Source organism: Microtus pennsylvanicus, chromosome X (genome assembly GCF_037038515.1).
Source record: "Microtus pennsylvanicus isolate mMicPen1 chromosome X, mMicPen1.hap1, whole genome shotgun sequence".
Classification (NCBI taxonomy): Eukaryota; Metazoa; Chordata; class Mammalia; order Rodentia; family Cricetidae; genus Microtus; species Microtus pennsylvanicus.
The window spans coordinates 134,751,182-134,771,296 of NC_134601.1; the positions used below are offsets into that span (position 1 = coordinate 134,751,182).

The 20,115-nt window shown below is 42.3% G+C and overlaps 1 protein-coding gene across 2 annotated transcripts in view; it reads right to left on the reverse strand.

Annotated features, from left to right (window-relative positions):
* The window catches only part of Srpx (sushi repeat containing protein X-linked), a 92,145-nt gene that overhangs the window by 9,868 nt on the left and 62,162 nt on the right, over nucleotides 1–20,115 (reverse strand). Inside the window, exons 2-5 of one of the 2 annotated variants that reach the window (XM_075957051.1) lie at nucleotides 14,586–14,645; nucleotides 9,978–10,169; nucleotides 8,010–8,186; nucleotides 737–863 (exon numbers count right to left, since the gene is read on the reverse strand). In XM_075957051.1, coding sequence (XP_075813166.1) covers nucleotides 737–863; nucleotides 8,010–8,186; nucleotides 9,978–10,169; nucleotides 14,586–14,645 — 556 coding nt within the window. The remainder of the gene's footprint in view (nucleotides 1–736; nucleotides 864–8,009; nucleotides 8,187–9,977; nucleotides 10,170–14,585; nucleotides 14,646–20,115) is intronic. The other variant, XM_075957050.1, reaches the window with a different exon arrangement.

A 20,115-nucleotide genomic window follows, 5' to 3' on the forward strand; every position in this document is an offset into this window, starting at 1 on the left:
AAACACCTATGTCAGAACTTTTAGACAAAAGAGGTCCCATGGTGACCTGATATTTTACATTTTGAATTTGTTGTACAGGACTTCAGCTGTTGTAGAAAGCTAAGAAATGATTATATGCCGGCAACTGAGTCAGGCATTGTACAAGACTGTAGTAATAAGTTAAGGGTAAAGAGTACCCAACCCCAAATTATGACAATTCTGAAGTGATTTTTAAAATTTTGTATGTATGCACATATGTACATAGTATAGACTATATATACAAGTACAGTATATATAGTATAATGTGTACGCATTTCATGTGTGTATAGTTAGTTGCTTTTTTCATATGACTTATTTTTAAACTCAATTTCATAAAGTTTCCCCTAGGGATTTTATGATCTTTATATATAGCAAGAGAAAATGTTTTTAATGATCAAACTTTATCTTTGAGAAATTACAATTAAAAAAAACCTAATTCTCTTGTTTAAAGAAGAAGATATCCTGGGGGTTTTTAGAACGTGGAAATAAAATATCCTGCTATGAATAAGAGACTTTGGGTAGTGACTGTCTCACATTGAGGAAATGGCAGAACATTTCCTAAGAGACAACATATAGTTCAACACTCATGCTTACCTATAATGTACAAGGCTTTTAGGAGAGAGAGAGAGAGAGAGAGAGAGAGAGAGAGAGAGAGAGAGAGAGAGAGAGAGAGAGAGAGAGAGAGCATTCCAGCTGCCAAGTGTCATGGTCAACTTACTCAGTAAGAATGCCATCTGCTGTATCTCTTCCCTCTGGGGTTTCCCAGGACACCCGGACTGTCAGCTTATTTGGTTCAGCAATACGTTCTTTCACACTTGGGCACTTGATTCTCGGAGGTTCCACATCTTGAAAACACAAAGGAATCAAGAAATAATTTGTTGAAGCGGTGGTCAACACTCAAAGTCTGACAAACCAAGACCTCTAGACACTGGCCATTTCCAAAGAGATTGTTCACTCTGGATTTCTCTCTCTTTTTACCCTGTCCTTTCTCTTTGCTGAGTTTTAAAGGCCTTTTAGGACTCACCCACACAAAAACAGACCTGCCATTCTCTCCCATTGCTATATGTGCTGGGTGTATATATCCTAACTATGCACACTGACTTGGCACCAGCATAGTTACTCAGCTAAAACCAGAAGTCGTTCAGTTTTAGAGAGCCTGCCCTGATTTAAAGATAGTGTTGTAGTATACCGAGCAGAGGTACCAACACTATCACCTACTTTGATTCAATTCAATGCAACAAAACTTTTAGGAGTGCCAACCTTATCCAAGGGTGTCATTTTAAATGCTGGCATTTGAGGTGAAAGTGAATTTGATGCTAAAAATATTTTAGCGTTCACAGTGTATTGGGGGTGCTTATTTCACCAAAATGTACATCTTTCAGGAGGCAGAGAGCAGCACTGTTCTGGATAAGGCAAACTTGAATGTTACGGCTGTGTAATGGAGACACCTCTCTCAGTTTATAAATGTCCACACTGAGGCTCACAGGGTTTATGTGCCTTATTTAAGTTACTCCACCCCCTCATTATCAAGATGGGTTGATAATGAGGGCTGGAAAAAAAATGAGATGTTAATTCTACATTGGGTTGTGTTGCCTGTAATCAAAGCTGAAGTGCAGGCACCAGGGGAAATTTGGAAGTTTGCCGGTTCTCCTGTTGTCAAGCAGGTAGAGAATGTAGTCAAAGACAGCGCATGGCAGCCCGCTTTGCATCGTTTCACAAACCAGCCAGTAATAACCTAAATGCTATTACAACTTAGGCGAAAACTTAATGTCCTCTCTGATACTGAATCACATCTCTCAGAAACTGGATGCATCAAGTAAATCCCTTCATGCACTTTCCCCTGCCTCTTACAAAGATTCCTCATTTTATGTAGTGTAAGAAATAATGAATACTGAATAGTTTTTCAAACAGTTTTACCTTTATGTATCTAAATTTGCTTTCCTTCTAGGTCATGCTTCAATAGACTGTGAGTTTGCAGCCTTATTACACAGATCTTAAGCTGAATAACTATCAAATTTCATTGAACATAAGTCATGATAAACTATAAGATGCATCCCAGCCCCAGCGACATTAAAATATGAAAGTTATGGCTTAAGAATAAAATAATGTGTATGTGTCACAATGATATGGAATACAGTTAAATCTATCTGAAGTATCCTTTTGTGACTCACTGAGTTCTTAAAAATAATCTTTTTTATTACTATGCTAGGTAATAGAAGACATGCTTCAGTAATTCAGGTGAGCATGTCAATGCTTTGGGTGAATCAGGTAAGTGTTGAATGTCTGCTGTCCACTTGTCAGAGAGAGTTAGCAACTGCTTTCTAGAAAATATGCTTACATAGAAGGTAAAGCAAAAGAAGAGAGTTTGAGGATGGTGATTAGGTGGAAGCCCCATCTCTCTCTCCCCAGACTCTGTCCCCTCAGAAAGCCCTCCCCTCAGAAAGTCCGCCATCGGCAGTTCCTCTCCCAGAGATACCAGGGACCACACCTACCAGCTATTTCAAACCCTGCTCATAAATCTGCTACGTGTGCCCTCATGTTCTGTCCCCTGCCTTCCTGAGGGCCACCCAGGAGTGCTCTGCTTTCATTGCCCTGTTTATTAAATCTAGATTTATTAATTCTGTCTGATTTGGCTTATTACATCAGCGGTGGAGGAATCCAGCAACCGAGGATCCAATACTTAACAGATGCGTTACTGATTTCTACATAAAATTACACTATTTATGAGTGAAGAGAGATTCTTAGTCTCTGCATCAGGTAAACTAAGTGTGGATGATACACTCTCTGCTTTCCTGTGTCGACTAGGTGAGCTGACAGTGCAAGCTAACTCCCCAGTAGGTGATCCGGGAGGGGTGGGGGGAGAGTCTCAGAGCTTCCCAAAGACAGCTTGAGTCTGCCTAACAATGACCAGTAAAAAGTGGCCTAGTTGTTCCAAAGGAGGGCTTCTCTAAACATGCAACAAATATAAGTCATACCATATAAGAAGCAATATTTTCTGAAAGTTACTATAGAGACATAATTATTAATCCCCTTGAAGTCCAAATGACTGCAATGTCAGTTATTGTGTGGAAATCCTGAAGCCTCTGTGAGACTCCTATTCTGTGTTTTCTGTCCCATTCGCTGGAGAGGTTTGACAAATCATGTCCCTTCTCTATATTCCACTTTCATTTCTGAGTAGAAAATGCAATAATCAGAAATATTGTGCTGGCCAACATTGGTAGCAAAACTATTTACCAAGGAATCTTGAACATGTGTGTGAAACAAGGAAGAGTCACAGGGATAATGCCTTGGTCAACAACTAACAATAAACTGAAGGATCCTCTGTCAGTTTCAGACCTAGGCTGTTGTGGCAGAGTCTGGCACCTTCAGATTTCCCTAGCTTGGGGGCAGTTGTCATGTAAAGCAATTCAAAGGGTTTTAGATCACAGTGGGTGCTAAGAAAAGAGGGGAGGGAGAAGAAGAAGGAAAGATGGAGATCCAGTCAGAGTCTAGTCCTGAGTCTAATTGCTTTATATGTGCAGGAGGCTCATCTTGGATCCTGCAGGCCGTTAATCTTTATCAACTGAGCCATAATGGATCGCAAAGAGCAGCCATCCCCATGGAATGCCCAAATTTCCGACCGACAGTATCTTTTTGGTCAATAATTTAGCTGTCTGAAACCACTGTGTTCCAGGCAGTCTGATGCACACAACGATGAGGAAGACAAATCTAAGAGTCTGAGGACTAGAGGGAAGGGACTGAGAGGGGCTGGAGGGAGGAAAGGGAGGGGAAACTATACAATTGTATTGCAAATACAAGTATACTTTTTAAAGGAATTTGAGAGTGATGATGGAGGCCAGAAACATCTATTTCCCCCGGGCACATGAAGTAAATGACTGCCAAGGGCAGAACAAAACTTGTCTTTGAAAACTTGCCCAATCGTTTTCCTTTCTCCAGCCAGAGGACAATCCCTGTGGATGCCTCTGGAAAGTGGTTCCATTTCTTTGGCACTACAAGATTTCAAGAAACTTTCCAGAAACAGAAACAGAGAAAGAGAGAGAGAGAGAGAGTGAGAGAGAGAGAGAGAGAGAGAGAGAGAGAGAGAGGAAGAAAGAAAGGAAGGAAGGAAGGAAGGAAGGAAGGAAGGAAGGAAGGAAGGAAGGAAGGAAGGAAGGAAGGGGAGTAATGCGCAAGCTCCACAACCAAAGTTGCCCGACTAAAAACTCATTTCTATTAGAGAAGGCCACACAGTAAAAGTTGGCCTGTGTGTCAGTTGCAGTGCTAAATCATGGAGGCAAAAATGGGAACAGTATTTCCATCAACCAAGTGGTCATAAAACTGGAATTAGATTCCTGACGGTATGTGTATTTACAAGCCTGGGGAAAAATCATATAAAATAATCTTTAACAATGCACTGGTTCATTTATTCCTACCCCTGCTGATATTTGTAGCAATGGAATAATGACTTGAAGCCAAACAACTATCCCCATGAGCCACTGGTTAAACTAAATCACCACAGAGCAAAATGTTTGCCATCAATTTCCATATCTTATTTCTCAAAGATATATTTTATTCCAGGTTTTTAAATTTTTATTTTATCATTATTATTATTATTATTAGATTTTCAAGACAGGGTTTCTCTGTAGCTTTAGAGCCTGTCTGTCCTGGAACTAGCTCTTATAGACCAGGTTGGCCTCGAACTCACAGAGATCCGCCTGCCTCTGCCTCCCGAGTGCTGGGATTAAAGGTTTGCACCAACACTGCCCAAATTTATTCCAGGATTTAACTTACGTTATTCTACTCTGCAGAATACATAAAAAAGAAAGAGGAATTTCAGCAACCAAGCTGTTTATATATTGTCCTTTGTTAAAGCAACAAAATGAGTATTCTCTTCATGACAAAAGGCATCTACTAATTTTTCTTCTTCCATGCTTTTAAAACTGTATTTTTTTCTTCTTGTTTTGAAGGAGGAAAATGTTTTGGTCCATAGCAGAGAGATACGTCTACTGAAAATGGGGTCTCTAAATGAGGATTTGTGTTTACTCTTACTGTTCATTGTTCTATGGAACCAAATAAATAAAAAAATGACAGAAATGAAAATATCTCTGCACACAAGGTAGTTTCAGCGGATGGAGGAAAGGGCTTCTTAACGTCTTCACTCCCCTGCAGCTTACAGTATGCTTTCTCTCCACCTACATGACCCTATTCATTTCGTAAAGAACTGAGCTTGACGTTAGTCTGAGGCAGAGAATGAATCCTGACTTGTGGCACTTACAAATGAGCCAGACCACAGAACTGGCCACCTTGGAGTCAAAGACGGCCCAGCCTTCCCATTCCCTCCCAGTTTGCAGGAGAACTGGGTTAGCTTTCTCAGCTCTCAGCATAGTTCGGGCCAAAATGTGCTGTTGAAGGTTGTGTGGAAACCTGGGAACAACTCAAGCGCCATGTGTCAATTCCTAAAATAGGCTGAATCTCTGAGTTATGCTCAAGGAAGCCTGTTCCTGCCAGCACACAAGCAACTATTAATAAAGCCAAAGAAGTAAATGATAGCATTGGAGCAAAATTCACTGGGGACAAACTCCAGGTTGCCTGTCTCTGAAGTCAGAAAGCACTGCCTGCTTTCTCTGTCTGTTCTTATCATTCACCTTGGAGCTCTAAGCTCTTGGGGACCCTGCACCCCACTTCCCATTCCCATCGAGTTGCATATACATTTTCCATTTCTCCAATACACTTGAAACTTGTCTCAGCAAACGGTAAGATAAATTGCCTGAAATTGGGGTTCATTTCTTACTTCCTTCCCTCTCCCTCTGGGCAAGTTCCAGGGCCATCTGGGCTGGCTTTAGACATGCTTGCTGCTTTTTGAGAACAATCAGCATTTTCTTTCCATTGTTGTGCACAATCTGGAAATCTGAACAATATGTCCCCAGAGTGCTTGCCAAAGCTTGCTTAGCAGAAAGAGCTTTGGGCTTCTCCTCTCCCACACCGTGACCTCTGCTCCTTCCAATACAAGGGAACAGAGATTTGACTGATTTCCTTTGGTTTGTTTTCAAGGACTAGTTTGCACACAGCAAAGTACAAGATACATACCAAAAGCAGCATCTGCGAGGTGCTCTTCTGCGCTGAACACATGGGCTTAGCAATGAGCATGTCCAGATCTCACCATCACCACTGCCAGCACATTCTGTCTGTCCTCACCAAGGAGAACTTCTCAGCAGTGGAGACACCACATCTTCAGAGAAAGGTGTATCCGCTAAATATTTTGTTGCACTCAGCTTTGTCATATTGTCCCCTTTGGGGCCATCACTACGTCTTAAAGCAACAGTTGTATAGATTCTTTTGTCGGCTGGGTGCCACACAGGTCTCGCTGACATGAGATAGAGGGCAGGAAGGCAGTAGGAGCCATAATATTTCTGGTAGCACCTTCAGTGGTTATTGGCTGAACTCTCCCTTCTCATCCATCACAGTGTCAATAACATGGGAGCGTAGAGTTGTGGCCTACACTACCATTTTGCTGTTGCTCTTCTAGCCTATGCTCAGCCCTTGTCCACAGGAAAGTGGGGAGTGGGGAGGAGTTGGGGTGAATGTGTTCCAAGTACATTGTATGAAAATCTCAAAGAGTTAACAAAATCCACTTAAAAACAATGCGAGATTTTGTTTTAATGTTCTCCAAGGGCAGGGTCTGGCAGCTCCCAGAGCTTAGGAGTGAATGGCCCTCTGTGACAGTGGTTCTCAAGGGCTTCAAGAACTTCAGTACAATCCTAGCACTTCAGAGACTTGGGCTCCAGTGGCAGTCAGCTGCAGAAAACACTGCCCTAGAGCTGGCTGTCTCAACCTCTAAAGAAACACCAGAATCCAAAGATGTATTTTGGTTTTCTACATCTGTGACCATTTCATGATTTTGTGTTCCTTGGTCTTTCTCCTGCGGTTGATGCAGCCTATCCAAGAACAGTATTTTTGAGTATAAAGATTTTTAACTCCTTCCTAAATTTGAACTCCTAAAGCAGGTTTTCTAACTTTGGCTCACAACGGAATTACCTTTGCTGGCTTTTAGAGAAGCAGACTGTTGGGCCGGCCCATCTCAGCTGGGCAGGGAATTTGCATTTTCCTTGGGGATTTCTAATGCTGCTTTCAGAGCCTGAGCCTAGATCTCCAGCAGGAATATCACCTGAGCCGATTTTAGAACCCTATTGGCCTCTTCCAACTGCCTCTTTGTCACATTAATTGAATCAGAATCTCTAAGGCACTCACAGAAAGGTACCCAGCTGGCAATTACAGGTAGCTATGGTGAGAACCCACTGCCCCTAGGCATGTGGTTGTCAATGGATGGGTAAATTTTCTTTCCCAGAGCCACTGAAAATATCTCTAGAGACATTTCTGATAGCCACGATGAGGTTGGGGACAGGGCATGGAGACATTGTCTTTAAGCACTTAGTGGGTTAAAATCTAAGAGCACTCTCCGATATCACATGGTACAAAAAGTAAAGGAACACAGTAAAAATTGTCTGACCCCAAATGTCTGCTGTTCTAATGTTCATGAACCTTCTCATACAGGATGAATCCCCCCAAGCCTGACTCCCAAGACTGACTGAGTTAAAATCTGCATTTTTCTCAAGGTTCCCAGAAAATTCCTAGACACTGAAATCTTTCAGTACCTGAGTTTAATGGCCCTCTATTTGAATACTTGAAACTCTCTAGAGGGCCTCTGAAAATGCAAAGTGCTGGGCTCTACCTCCAGAATTTTAAATTCAAGAAGTAGAGAGGAACATGAGAGTCCCATTTCTCATTAGTTCCCAGAGTGACAGCCTAGGCACTGACAACAGTCAGCCTAAGAGCAGGCTGCCTTGAAGTCAGCTAAGATAGAGTCCGAGGTCTTGGGCTGGGCCTAGGCACTGAAACACTATTGAATGCAATGCTGGCTGTTTAAATTGTTTCCCTTAATGTATACTATACCAACAAAGACCCACTGCTCCTCTCCCAAGAAGTGGCTTCTGAGGTCTGTGACGTTTACTTACCCACACAGGAGGCTGGTGGGCCACTCCAGGTCTTGGTGTCCATACACGTGACTGTCCGCTCTCCTTTCAATGTATATCCCGGTGAGCAATAGTACTCACAGCGAGAGTTGAAGTAGGCACCATCAACACACTTAAACCCTCCATTTGCTGGCATGGCAAGGGGAGGGCATCGCTTTTCTAAAAAGGAGAGAATCGAGTATTCAAGGTTTCCTAGTTTTTGTCCACAAGTTCAGAATCCAGACACTTGGAAAGCATGCAGTGAACAGCTTGCTGCAATATAACATGTGGCATTAAACAATGGCTCCTCATGTGTCACATAGAAGACATGAAGTTTCATATCACAGTTAGGTGGCTTTCGTATGCCAGCTGCAACAAGGTCTTAGACTGAATTCGCCAGAGGCAAACCCTGAGAGAAGGATTTGCATGCTAACACTTTTGGAAGGGAGTGTTGCCAGGGGAGACCAGTGAAAAAGTGGGATAACAGGAGAAAGATGAGGAGAGTGCCAACAAGGGGTGACAGATAGCAGAATCAGCCTCAGCTTGCTCCTTCAGGGGCACCCGGGAGGGAAGCTGCCAGTTCCCATTCAACCTCCACACCTGGAACCGCCATTTGTTACTTAGTCATTGGACAGAACTGCCCATGGGAGAGCCTTTCACTTGTAAAAATAAAATAAAATAAAAGCTGGGTTGGTAGTTCACACTGGTGAAGGAGATTCAGGAAACCAAGGCCGGACATCCTAGGCTACAATAAATAACTAAACAACCAAATAAACAAATAGGAAGTGGGTAGAAAAGCAGCAGTGAGAAAGAGTTTTCTGTAAGAGGTTTTCTTCTTTCTCTGAAGAAAGCTGAAGCGTGGACAAATGTGGCTGTGTCTAGTGACACAGCCCTTCAATCCCAGCTTCTTAGGACACTGAGGCAGGAAGATGGCAAGTTCAAAGCTTGGGCTGGGCTACAAACTGTGATTCCATCAGCTTTCCAAGTTGGTGAGATCCTGCCTCAAAATAAAAAGGGTTTTAGTGAGTTAGTTAGTTAGTGAGTGAGTTGGTTAGTTAGTTTATAATGCTAGGAATATAGCTGGGTGGCAGATTTACCCAGCATTTGCCAGGCATAGGCTCACACCCCAGTTCTAGGGAAACACAAAAACAAACAAACAAAAAAAGAAAACCAATGATAAGGCATTCAGAAGTTGGGGAAGATACCAGGAACTAGGAACAGGATACAGGGAAACCTGGTGAAATATTGCTAAGTGTATACTACACAGACCCAGTTACATCACTTACATATTCTGAGCCACGGGACTACAGTCCTGAGCCTTAGTTTCCCCAACTATGTCTATCATATACTGTGAAAAAAACTTGAATGCATGTTAAAGACTTGGAAAACATTGGGCAATCAATAAGGCATGACAACTTTGAATAATAAAGTCCCAAACTGGCTTCCCAATGCTATAGCCTCCACAGCTTTAATACGGGACGACTTGTCATGAAGGTAGTCTACCTGCCTCCAGAGTTAGCCAGCAAGTCAGAAGCTATACAGACCATCTTTAAGACATTGCCCCGGAAATACGCCAACTTCTTCCCAGACCCACTCTCTCATGGATTTTCTTTTATTTAATCTACTACCAGGGGCCCCTGGTTTAGGGTCTTCCTTGTACCTATCACATGGATTTCACTTCTACCCAGTTACCTCTGTGGTAGTCTGACAAGCCCTGGAAGTGTCTTATTTGCTTCTAAATCACCAGCAACTCCCTGAAATCCTGTATTTACTGAACAAGTAACCTGTGCTGCGAAAAGTCTCTTGTCCATTCTTTCCCCCCAAAATGCACCATACCCCTCCCCAAAAAGATGCATGCACCCCTCTGCTATAAAGGAGAAATCAACTTTAAAAAAACCCTCTGTGAAAAGCTTCATATCATAGCAAAACAGCTTTGCCCCTGGAGACTCATCACAGGTCTGGTCTACTTACGTTTGCAGATGACCTTATCCGACCAGCGCTTGTTTGACTGGCAAATCAACTGGGAAGAGCCATGAAGCTCGTAACCCTTCCTGCAGCGAATGTCGCACCTGGTCCCCAACGCCGTTTTGTAGTATCCCCCTGGAGGGGCCCTGCAGTACACATCCCCATACTTCACCTTGATGGGGGAGCACCATGGAGTGTCTACAGGCAGAAACAAATGAAGGGAGACATAAGAAGTGACAGGTTTAGACAATGCAGCCCTTCACGCTTGCGCTCTCAGACTGGCTACAGTCCAGATTCTGGACTTCCAATGGTGCCCTATGCATTAGATATCTGTAGATAAGAAGGTAGGACTGGGAGACTGTGTGTCAGACAGAACTAAAGATGAATCCAAGTGTCTCTAATTAGTTGTGTGATGCAGACAAGCTACCTCAACTCTTGGAGTGAGCCCCTGTGCCAATAATAGCAGGCAAATATGATAAGATATAGAAAATTGCCTAGCACAGTGTTGAGCACAAAGTAAATGTTCAATAAGCACTTGTTCCTTCTAGCATGTCCCTTAACATGATATTCTAATCTCTTGGGACTAATTGATGCCATCGTGAGTTTCCACCTTAGCCATCTACGCACAACACAGTGTCAACTAACTGTGTCTTCCTCCCAGCTATATGTGGATTCTCTAGAAAGAAAACCACAGTACTCCTGTCTGCTCATTTGAACCAAGCTACACCAGTGTTCATAATAGAGTTCCATTTTGGTTTACACTAATGGAACTATTGCTCCCCTTTTCTATACATCCCTAGTTATGCCACATGTAGGTAAGACAATGACACCCTCCTCAGATGGAAAATTTGTAGAGTGCTTTGATATTGGTCTCATAGTTGCTGTGTTGGTTAATTTTTGTGAACTTGACACAAACTGGAGTCATGGGGAGATAGAACTTCAAATGAGGAAATGCCTCCATCAGATAGGCCTAGGAAAGTGGTTCTCAACTTTCTTAATGCTGTGACCCTTTTAACACAGTTCGTCACATTGTGGTGACCCCCAACCATAAAAATATTTTTTCTCACTACTTCTTACCTGCAACTTTGCTACTGTTCTGAATCATAATGTAAATATCTGCTATGTGACCTCCAAAGGGATCCCAACCCACAGGTGGAGAACAGCTGGCCTATGGACATGTCTTGCTTAATGATTGATGGGAAATGGCCCAGATCACAGGGATGAGTGATGTCAACTCTGGGCAGGTGACCTTGCATATCTTGTAAAAGCATGGTATGAAGAATAAGCCCAGTTAGTAGCGCCCCTGTATAGTCTCAGCGTCAGTTCCTGCCTTCAGGTTCCTGCCTTGGCTCCCCCTGGTGATGGGCTGTAATCTGTATGTCAAAAAAAAAAAAGCCTTTCCTCCACAAGTTTGTTTGATCCGTGTTTTATTACAGCAACAGGGAAGCAAAGTAGGCCAGCTGGCCGGAGCATCCCTAGGATGTCACTAATAATGATGAACTTCTCCCCTGTCTTTGGATGGTACTCTCTGAGAGCCATGCTAAAGAAGGACAAGACTGCCTTCTTAGCTGAGGACTTCCCGCAGCTGCCAGTCTATCAGTTCCCTGCACTATCTGGGGGCCAACAATAAGCCCCCTCGTCTCAGGGCGGGGTGGAGTTAATGCTACTTTCCTACAGTTCCCTGGCTCTTCATTGCCCAAAGGCACCACAGCTGCCAGAAAATGGAGAAAGTTCGCCATCATGTGGCCAGGAAGGAACACAGGCCTTGTTCTGCTCTGCCCAGGAACCCTCTCTTAAGGACATGTTTCTGATTGCTAAAGTCCTGCTAAAGTCCAGGGTTTGGCAACACAACAGTTTTTTTACTCTAATGCTTTCAGGCTCCCTTTGGCTAATTTTTTTAATCATATAATGGTTTGCAGAAAGTGGCAAGTGGATCCAAAATTGAAGACTCAGTAACGTTCCCTAGCTAGTCTAGGTGGATGGATGGGAGCTTACCCTAGAGCTTATTCACTTCTACCATGTGGATATAGATGTACAGGGCTCACATCAGGCCTACGGGTATTCCTGGAACTCTTTCTTTCTGGAAGACTTTGTATGTGCAGTCTTCGTGTACTATGTATATTTACGTTCTGCGTGAGTAAGATCTGTGCGTGCTTTCACGTATCACAAATTTACATATTTGAATACATCATGATCAGATACTTCTCTCCCTCACTTTGACTCTTCACATTCTTCTATCATTGGTAACCACATAGCCAAAAGTTGTGCTGTTCTCACTATGTGAAGAAAACAAATCTCGTATTCATTTATTTGCAAAGGGCATTTTATTTTTTCTTGCTTTCTAGGAAGAATCTTTGGATAGTGTTTTAGCAAGATAACAGTGCTTTAGTAACAGCAATGGGAATGTGCGGGAATGACTCGGATGTAAAGGGTATATAAGCACCATGGGTTAGTCAAGTAAATTAACAAATGTTTAACATAGAGGCTTTGAGGAAGGAAGATCGTATGCTGTTGAAGACAAGGTTTAGCAAGTAGACATTCAAGTTGATTAATCAGGAAAGCCTCTGCACCCCCCCTGGGCCAATGTCCTGCGAACTTGAATTAAATGTAGTCTGCTGAGTAGGCAGCATGGTGCGGAAGGCTAATGGGAAACTACTAGTGCACTGCAGACGGGAGCCACAACGCCTGCGCAGACTCAAGCGCAGAATCTGTCAGCTGAGCGAGTGACACAGGACTGACCTGCTTCCTCCTCTCTAGAACCCTTGGTCCCCTTTTCTATTAACAGGGGATAATAATGACACATCACTGTGTACCTTCTCCTTCCCTCAATTAGTGCAAATAGATTATGCTATCCCAAGTAAAACCATCAAGGCTGTGTTCCATCCACAGCACTCAAGTCAGTAAATAAAGAAAGACAAATCAATAAATAAGATGTCACATCCTAGGAACCCAATGTATTCTATTTAATCTTTCTCTCTTCTTTTAAATTTGATTTAATTCAAATCATTTATTGGCGATACACTCTGTGCCAGACACTGAGGAGCTTAGTATTCCAGAGCGAACCTCACAGTTAATCATGGTTGACATCTAACTTTTAGCATTAATGACACCTAAAGCTGAGGTGTAACTCTTGAACAGATCAGTTGTCTAGCATGAGTAAATCCTGAGGTCCAATCCTTATCATAACAGGAATACCAGGAAGAAAGATCCTTAGCTCTCTATTGCAAAAACTGAAGGTACATGTTTTGACATATGTGTACATACATATGCTTGTATAGTGTGATGATTCCTGCCAGCGAGCTATTTAACTGACAATACAGATAATTTATCACAAATAGATTTATTCTTAGACCTCCAGGGAAGGTTCTGGGGTAGGCATAATTTTAGGTATATGATCTACTGGGAGGTAACTGGGTACAATGTCCTTAGGACACGAGGTAACCCCTACTGTAGTCTTTCTACATTGTGTGCGTTTTAGGAACATTTTCAAGTAGGGACTCAAAGAGACCTGTAAAAACCTTTCGGGAAGTTTTATGAATCAGAGTATCTCCTTACCACAAACATCTGACTAGAACCTTTGTGCTTGATAGGATTACCTAATGCCCAAGACAGTGAGGATAGACATTATTTGACAAGTGAGCTTTGGTGTGCAGAAATCAAAGCAAATACGGAAATACAGCTGGGCATAGTCACCAGTCCTTGTTTAGAAAACTTTCCCATTTCTCTGGAAAATTGAAGGACAGTCTTTAGGCAAAGGCTGACCGGAACTATTTCCATTCCCTGATAGCTCAGAAAAGTGTCTGCAGTCTAGGGGAGTACTTTGGTTTTATTGCCAGGGTATGGATGAATTTTTGGACCAAATGTCAAAATGGAACTTTACCAGCCTATTTTCTTCAGAGTTTTCCTCTACAGTAAGAAGGAGCAGTTTCACATAAAAAGCATTTAAATGTACCTTCGTTTCCACCCTGAGCTCCCTGCCTTCAGGGAAGCAGCAGGAAGAGTATTCGTGGATATACTTACCTGAGCCAGTATAGAAGCGTCTGGGTTAGGCTTTATATACCTGCTGGGAGTGGATACTGGAGGAAATGTGGAGAGCTGGATTTCTTACTATTAAGTTCAAATTCATTTGAGCAACAACACACTTTACTTATCATTTTAGGAGCTATGCTGGGCTCAGAAAGAGCGTGAGATGACCTGATGAAAATCAAGTTTCACATTCTCCATTTGCTCAGGACATTAGCAGCACCGGGTGCAGAGTTCACCTTGAGGGGTTTGCTCTGGACAGTCCTAGCTGTAATGTACCAATCAGCCTTGATTTTCACTTTCACCAGCCTTTGCAGAAGTAAGGAGAGCAAAGAAATTTAGGAGAATAAAATGACCACGGGCTGCTGAAAGACAGCATTTCTGGGATGTCTTTTTCTTCCCTTTGTTTTTCTGTCGGAAGGATGAGCGCCTATGCGCATTTATTTCTTTTAAACATTTATCTTCCAGGACAGAGCGTTAGAACTCCAGTGTGCTGTCTGGTCACTTTATTACACTCTGCTCTGCACAGCCTTAAAGATAAATTCTCCTGGCATCAGCAGGTCCTTGTCAGCACATAAGCAAAGCATTCACCTTTATAGAGAGAGTGTGAGTACCAGACTCCATCGTCTTCTAGTGGTGAGTCTCCAGATCCTACAATAAAAAAAGAACAGAAACTGCAGCAAGAAAAGCCACAAGTAGGGGCGCATTATTTCAAAGCGTTGCTTTGGAATAATCCATGCAAGGGGTGCTATTAGAACGCAAACCAGAGCAGAAGCTTCGGGTGGCCATTCATGAAGGGACAGGAACCTCTCAGAGTGAACCTGGCTAGGTTATGCTGGCTAAAGCCAATCCAAATGAGCCTCAGGATGCTTTTGGAATCACACATGGGGCCACCTGAAATTATGGAATCGGGAAAGAGAGTCAACTTCACTCTGAGACGATGCCAATGTATATGAAGCTCATGCCAGACCAGACGCCGTAAAATGTGTGTGACTCAGACTCAACCCACAGGTCCTCCAGTAGACAAAGACAACCCAGTAGAAGCTAGTGTTTGTAGTACTTGAAATGGGTCCATCTGTTGAAATGAATGTGGGCAGAAGTCAAGAAGGGAAGCAAATGTCTTATCTTAATGACAAAAGAAATAGCTTCCTTGGGACATCTGTAGGAAACAAAGGCTGAAACTGAAGACCTGGGTTTTTATTCAGTTCTCACCTAACTGAAGATAAAGTAAATTTCTTTTTTTTAAATAAAAATATTTATTTATTTTGAGACAGCGTATAAATACAGGTTTCTATATAAACAGAGGTTTCTCTGTCCCTCCCCATCCCATAGCCACCTCTAGATAATCATTCAGAGGTTTAATACTAATTGCAAAAATATTTGACTTATTGCTCAGAATTATTATTAACTAGCTCTTTCATCTTAAATTAGCCCATTTCTATTAATCTAGATTTTTGCCACGTGGCTTTGTGGCTTTGCCTGTTCTCTAGCATCTTGCTTCCTTGGTAACTGACTCTTCTTTCCCCGACTCCATCCTTCTTTTCCCTGTATCTCCACTTGACTATTCCACCTAGCTTTAGTCTGCCTGGCAATAGGCCAAATCAGTTTTATTACTTAACCAATGAGAGTAATACATGTTCACAGTGTACAGAAGGATTACCCCATGTCACAGAGTCTCACTATGCAGTCCTGGCTAGTCGGGAATTCTCTTATGCAGACTAGTTTGGTTTTGAGTTCATAGATGCCTCTGTTTTATTTTATTTTTTTAAATTTATTTATTTATTAAGGTTTTCTGCCTCCTCCCTGCCACCGTCTCCCATTTCCCTCCCCCTCCCCCGATCAAGTCCCCCTCTAAAGTAGTGGATCCTTATCACTTATTCTTATCACTTGAAGCAGTAAGCAAATCTCAGACTTCAAACAAAAATCCTCTATTTAAGTACCTCAGTCTGATTACCAGCCCTTAATCCGGCACCGTTTTCACCACACATTTACTCCCAGGTACCTTCCACTGAACTAGAAAAAGAATGTCTCTCCTAAGAGATTACTTAAACTTCTGTGCAGGGAAAGCTCATAATTAAATGCCCCTGTTTCACTGGTATTTTTGACGAAAGACGGATAATGTACGAATAAGAAGCGAGGAGAGGAGACCAGCTGAAATGTGACCATTTGGAAAGAATTTCCCAGCCAGAGAAGGCCGTCACTTTGTCCTGCTCAACTGCAGGTTTCCTCACTTGACCCCAGGCTAACCGGGCTGTGCAAAGTTATGGACTTTTCTTGGTTCCATGTCAAATAATTAATGAGTGAACCTGAAACTTAAGAATGCACCCGAGAAACATAAAATTAAAAAAAAAAGCCCGGTGTTAGCCCCCTTTATCCAGTCATTTCAATGCTGCAAGTCTATCCCAAGGAAATAACAAAATTCCATGTGAATCTTTAATCACTCAAATTTTAAAAGAAACAACACCGTGAGCAGTGAACACACACACATACACACCACACACACACACACACATACACAACACAAACACATGCACATACCACACATTATCCTTTCGGCACCCTAGTTTTATAGTTCAGAGGATTCAGCATGAATTGGCACCCACCTATTCCATAAATTTTTCGCTCTCACTGGCTTTAGTTTGCCTCCTGTTCTGAACAGTGTCTGGACGGTTTCTCATCAGTCTGCCATGTGGACATCAGTATTTCTTGGGGCTCCAGATTACGTCCTTTTCTCTACACGTTTCCCCCACACCAATCCTATTCATGTAGTTCACTTTAACTGTCCCCGTGTGCTTATGAAAAATCCATTATTTCTAGCCTTAAACTTTCAAAGGCTCAAACTTTAATGGTTGTTGTGGCTCCAAAACACAATGAGAAAATAGCTCCCAAACTACAAATTCCAAGGTCCTTAGATTGGCCATACTTCCCCTTAGGAAAAATCCCTTTGACTACACATACTTAAATTTCTGGGCCAGGTTTGAAGTTTTTTGCACAAATTCTGGGAATATATGGATGTCTAGCATGTAACTAACAATTACCCTGGACAAACAGAAGTATATGTCTCAGGATCAAATATGGCCTGCATGGTTGATCTTTTTTACAATAAAACATACCAACAGGCAAGCCAATATTTTCAGTTCTTACTATTCTGTGGGTCCTGATAGAGAAAGCCTCAGCTCCCCCAAGAACTCCATATTTCCGGAACACCTTAACACCACTGCCCACAGCACTTAGTACTGTCTGGGGCAAGGTTTACATTTCTTGGTGCCTAGGTCTAATATCTCAGCTGGACTGGACTAGCAAATCCTTTGTGGAAGGCACTTTCATCATGTATACCATAATAATACAACCAGATGTTCAAGGCCTAGAGAACCTGAAACCACAAAGAGGTATTTCACAGTGGCCTGTCTTCAACCACAAATCCTTTTAAGTTATCATGGTGTAAATATCTATGACTAGATGAGCCGCAAAAAAACTTTGTTTAAGGGCTGTCCTGTTTACAAGCCCTTCTGGTTCACTGCTTCTCAGTGTTTGGAGGCAGGAAGTTTACAAAGCACAATCCTAGATTCCCTTACTCCTAGACTGGGAGGGAAAGCCTGTATTTTAGAGATTTGGAAGATGAAAAGTGTAACGAATTAGGTCGGTATAATAAGTAACCAGGCTAGCTCAAGAGTAACAGGAATACTTTAGTGGTTAAAAAGGGGGAAAACTTACACTACAAGAATGGGAATTCCGAAATCCCATAGGTCCAAAGGCCACCGCAAAGAGAGAGCACCCACCTGCATCTCCCGGTTTTTCTACCTGAGCTCCAGGCGGCCACACCCTAACCAGATGTGATTGGTTGAGCTTCCCCATCAGAAAAGAGAGGCATCACCCTATGTATTTGCTATTATTTGAGAATCTCATACAAGCATGTAATGTGTTTTGATAAGATCCACCCATTCCCTCCCTTCCAATCCAACCTATATTTTCACTACCATTTTCCTCTTCCAACTTCATGTGATCTCTCCTCCTCCTCCTTCTTTCCCTCTTTCTTCCCTCCATTCTCCGTTGATGCATGTATGTGAATGGGTGAAGGCTCATCTACTGGAAGATGGGCAGCCTCTCAGGGGTTGTATCCCTGAGGGAAAAAAAAAAAACAGAATCTTCCTCTCACAGAAGTTGTGGAATAGAATTTATTTAACCATGTAAAGATGTTTTGTACTCATTTGTGTTGCAGAATAATTGTTTAATTATAATAAAGATGTGTTGCTTCTGTTTCTGCTGCATTTGTTTACCTATGTAAAGGTGTGTAGCAGTTTCACCTTGCCTGCCTAAGGCACCTGATTTGTCTAATAAAAAGCTGAATGGCCAATGGCTAGGCAGTAGAGGAATAGGTGGGGCTGGCAGGCAGAGAGAAAAGAGAAGACAGACAGACAGCCCAGCCATCCAGACACTGAGGAAGCTGGAAAGCAAGGTGGACAGTATGTAGATGAGGTAAGCAAGCCTGGGGCAGCACATTGATCAATAGAAATGTTAAGGTTTTTTTTTTTTAAAAAAGGCTAGCTAGAAGCAAGCCTAAGCTAAGGCTGAGAATTTCTAATTAATAATAAGTCTCTGTGCCATGATTTGGGGGCTGGCAGAAAGTGTGTTAAAGGAAGTCATCAATTGTTTTATTTATTTATTTATTAAAAATTTCCATCTCCTCCCATCCTCCCAGTTCCCTCCCACTTCCTCCTTCCCCCTCCCCCTCCCCCTTATTCTCCAGTCCTAAGAGAAGTCACGGTGCCCTGCCCTGTGGGAAGTCCAAGGCTCCCCCTCCATCCAGGTCTAGGAATGTGTGTATCCAAACAGACTAGGATCCTAAAAAGCCAGTACATGCATCAATTGTAATAGCACTTCAGCTGGAGAAGAGTTCTCCCTCATCAGTGCTGGCTTGATCTGGTGCATGCAGCAGCATCTGCAGTGAGTTCATATGTGAAACAGTCTTGCCATGTCTCACAAATACTTCTTTATTGTAGACATCAAGTAACCTGTGGTTTTGTGGAAGCCCTGTCTCCCTGTGCTATGGGTAGTTTTATATCGACTTGAAATAAGCTAGAATCATCACAGAGGAAGGAACCCCAACTGAGAAAATACCTCCGTAAGAGTTGGCAATAGGCAAGCCTATAGGGTATTTTTTAAATTAGTGATAAATGGGAGGGCTCAGTCCATTGTGATGGTGTCATCCCTGGCCTGGTAGCCCTGGGTTCTATAAGAAAGCAGACTAAGCACGTCATGGAAAATACACCAGTAAGCAGCACCTCCATGGCCTCCACATCATTTACTGACTCTGGTTCCTGCCCTGGTTGAATTCCTACCTTCATTGCTTTTAATGACCCAAATGTTATATGGAATTGTGAGTAGAATAAACCTTTTCCTTCCGAGTCATTTTTTGTCTTGGTGTTTCATCACAGCAATAGTAACCCTAACTAAAACACCCTGTTATATAAGGATAGCTCTATTTAAACTCTTTATATAGGTTCATACTATGGATAGATTTTACAGTAGTGGGTTTTCATATGACTTTCCAAAAAGTTCTCAGATTAGTTATCCTCTTCTTTTATCCCTTCCTCTGCTCTGCCCTTCTATCCCCCATTCCATCGAGTCCTTCCCCCTTTATACCACTGTATTCTAGCTGTTCCTCTTGAGACTCTCCACTATGGTCCCTTCCTATATTCCTGACTTCTTGAGATACTCCAATTTCAGCATGCATATCTGAAAATGGTTTATCTCACCCAGAATTATTATTTCCAGCGCCAACCATTACCTTAAATGTCATAATTTCATTTTTCTTTATAGTTGAATAGTACTCCATGGGTAAATGTGCCACATTTTCATTTTTTATTCAATAATTGATGGGCATTGGGTTATTTTATTTTCCTAGCCATTGTAAATAGAGCAACAATGAATACGTATGGTCAGGTATCTCTGTATTAAGATATAAAGTCCTCTGAGAGTATGGTGGTGATATAAGGGATGGCATGGCTGATATATTTCTAGCTCTTTGAGAAAACTCCACACTGATTCCCATAATGGTTGTATCCGTTTGCACTTCCACCAACAGTGAATCAATGTTCTCCTCTCCCTACAATCATGCCAA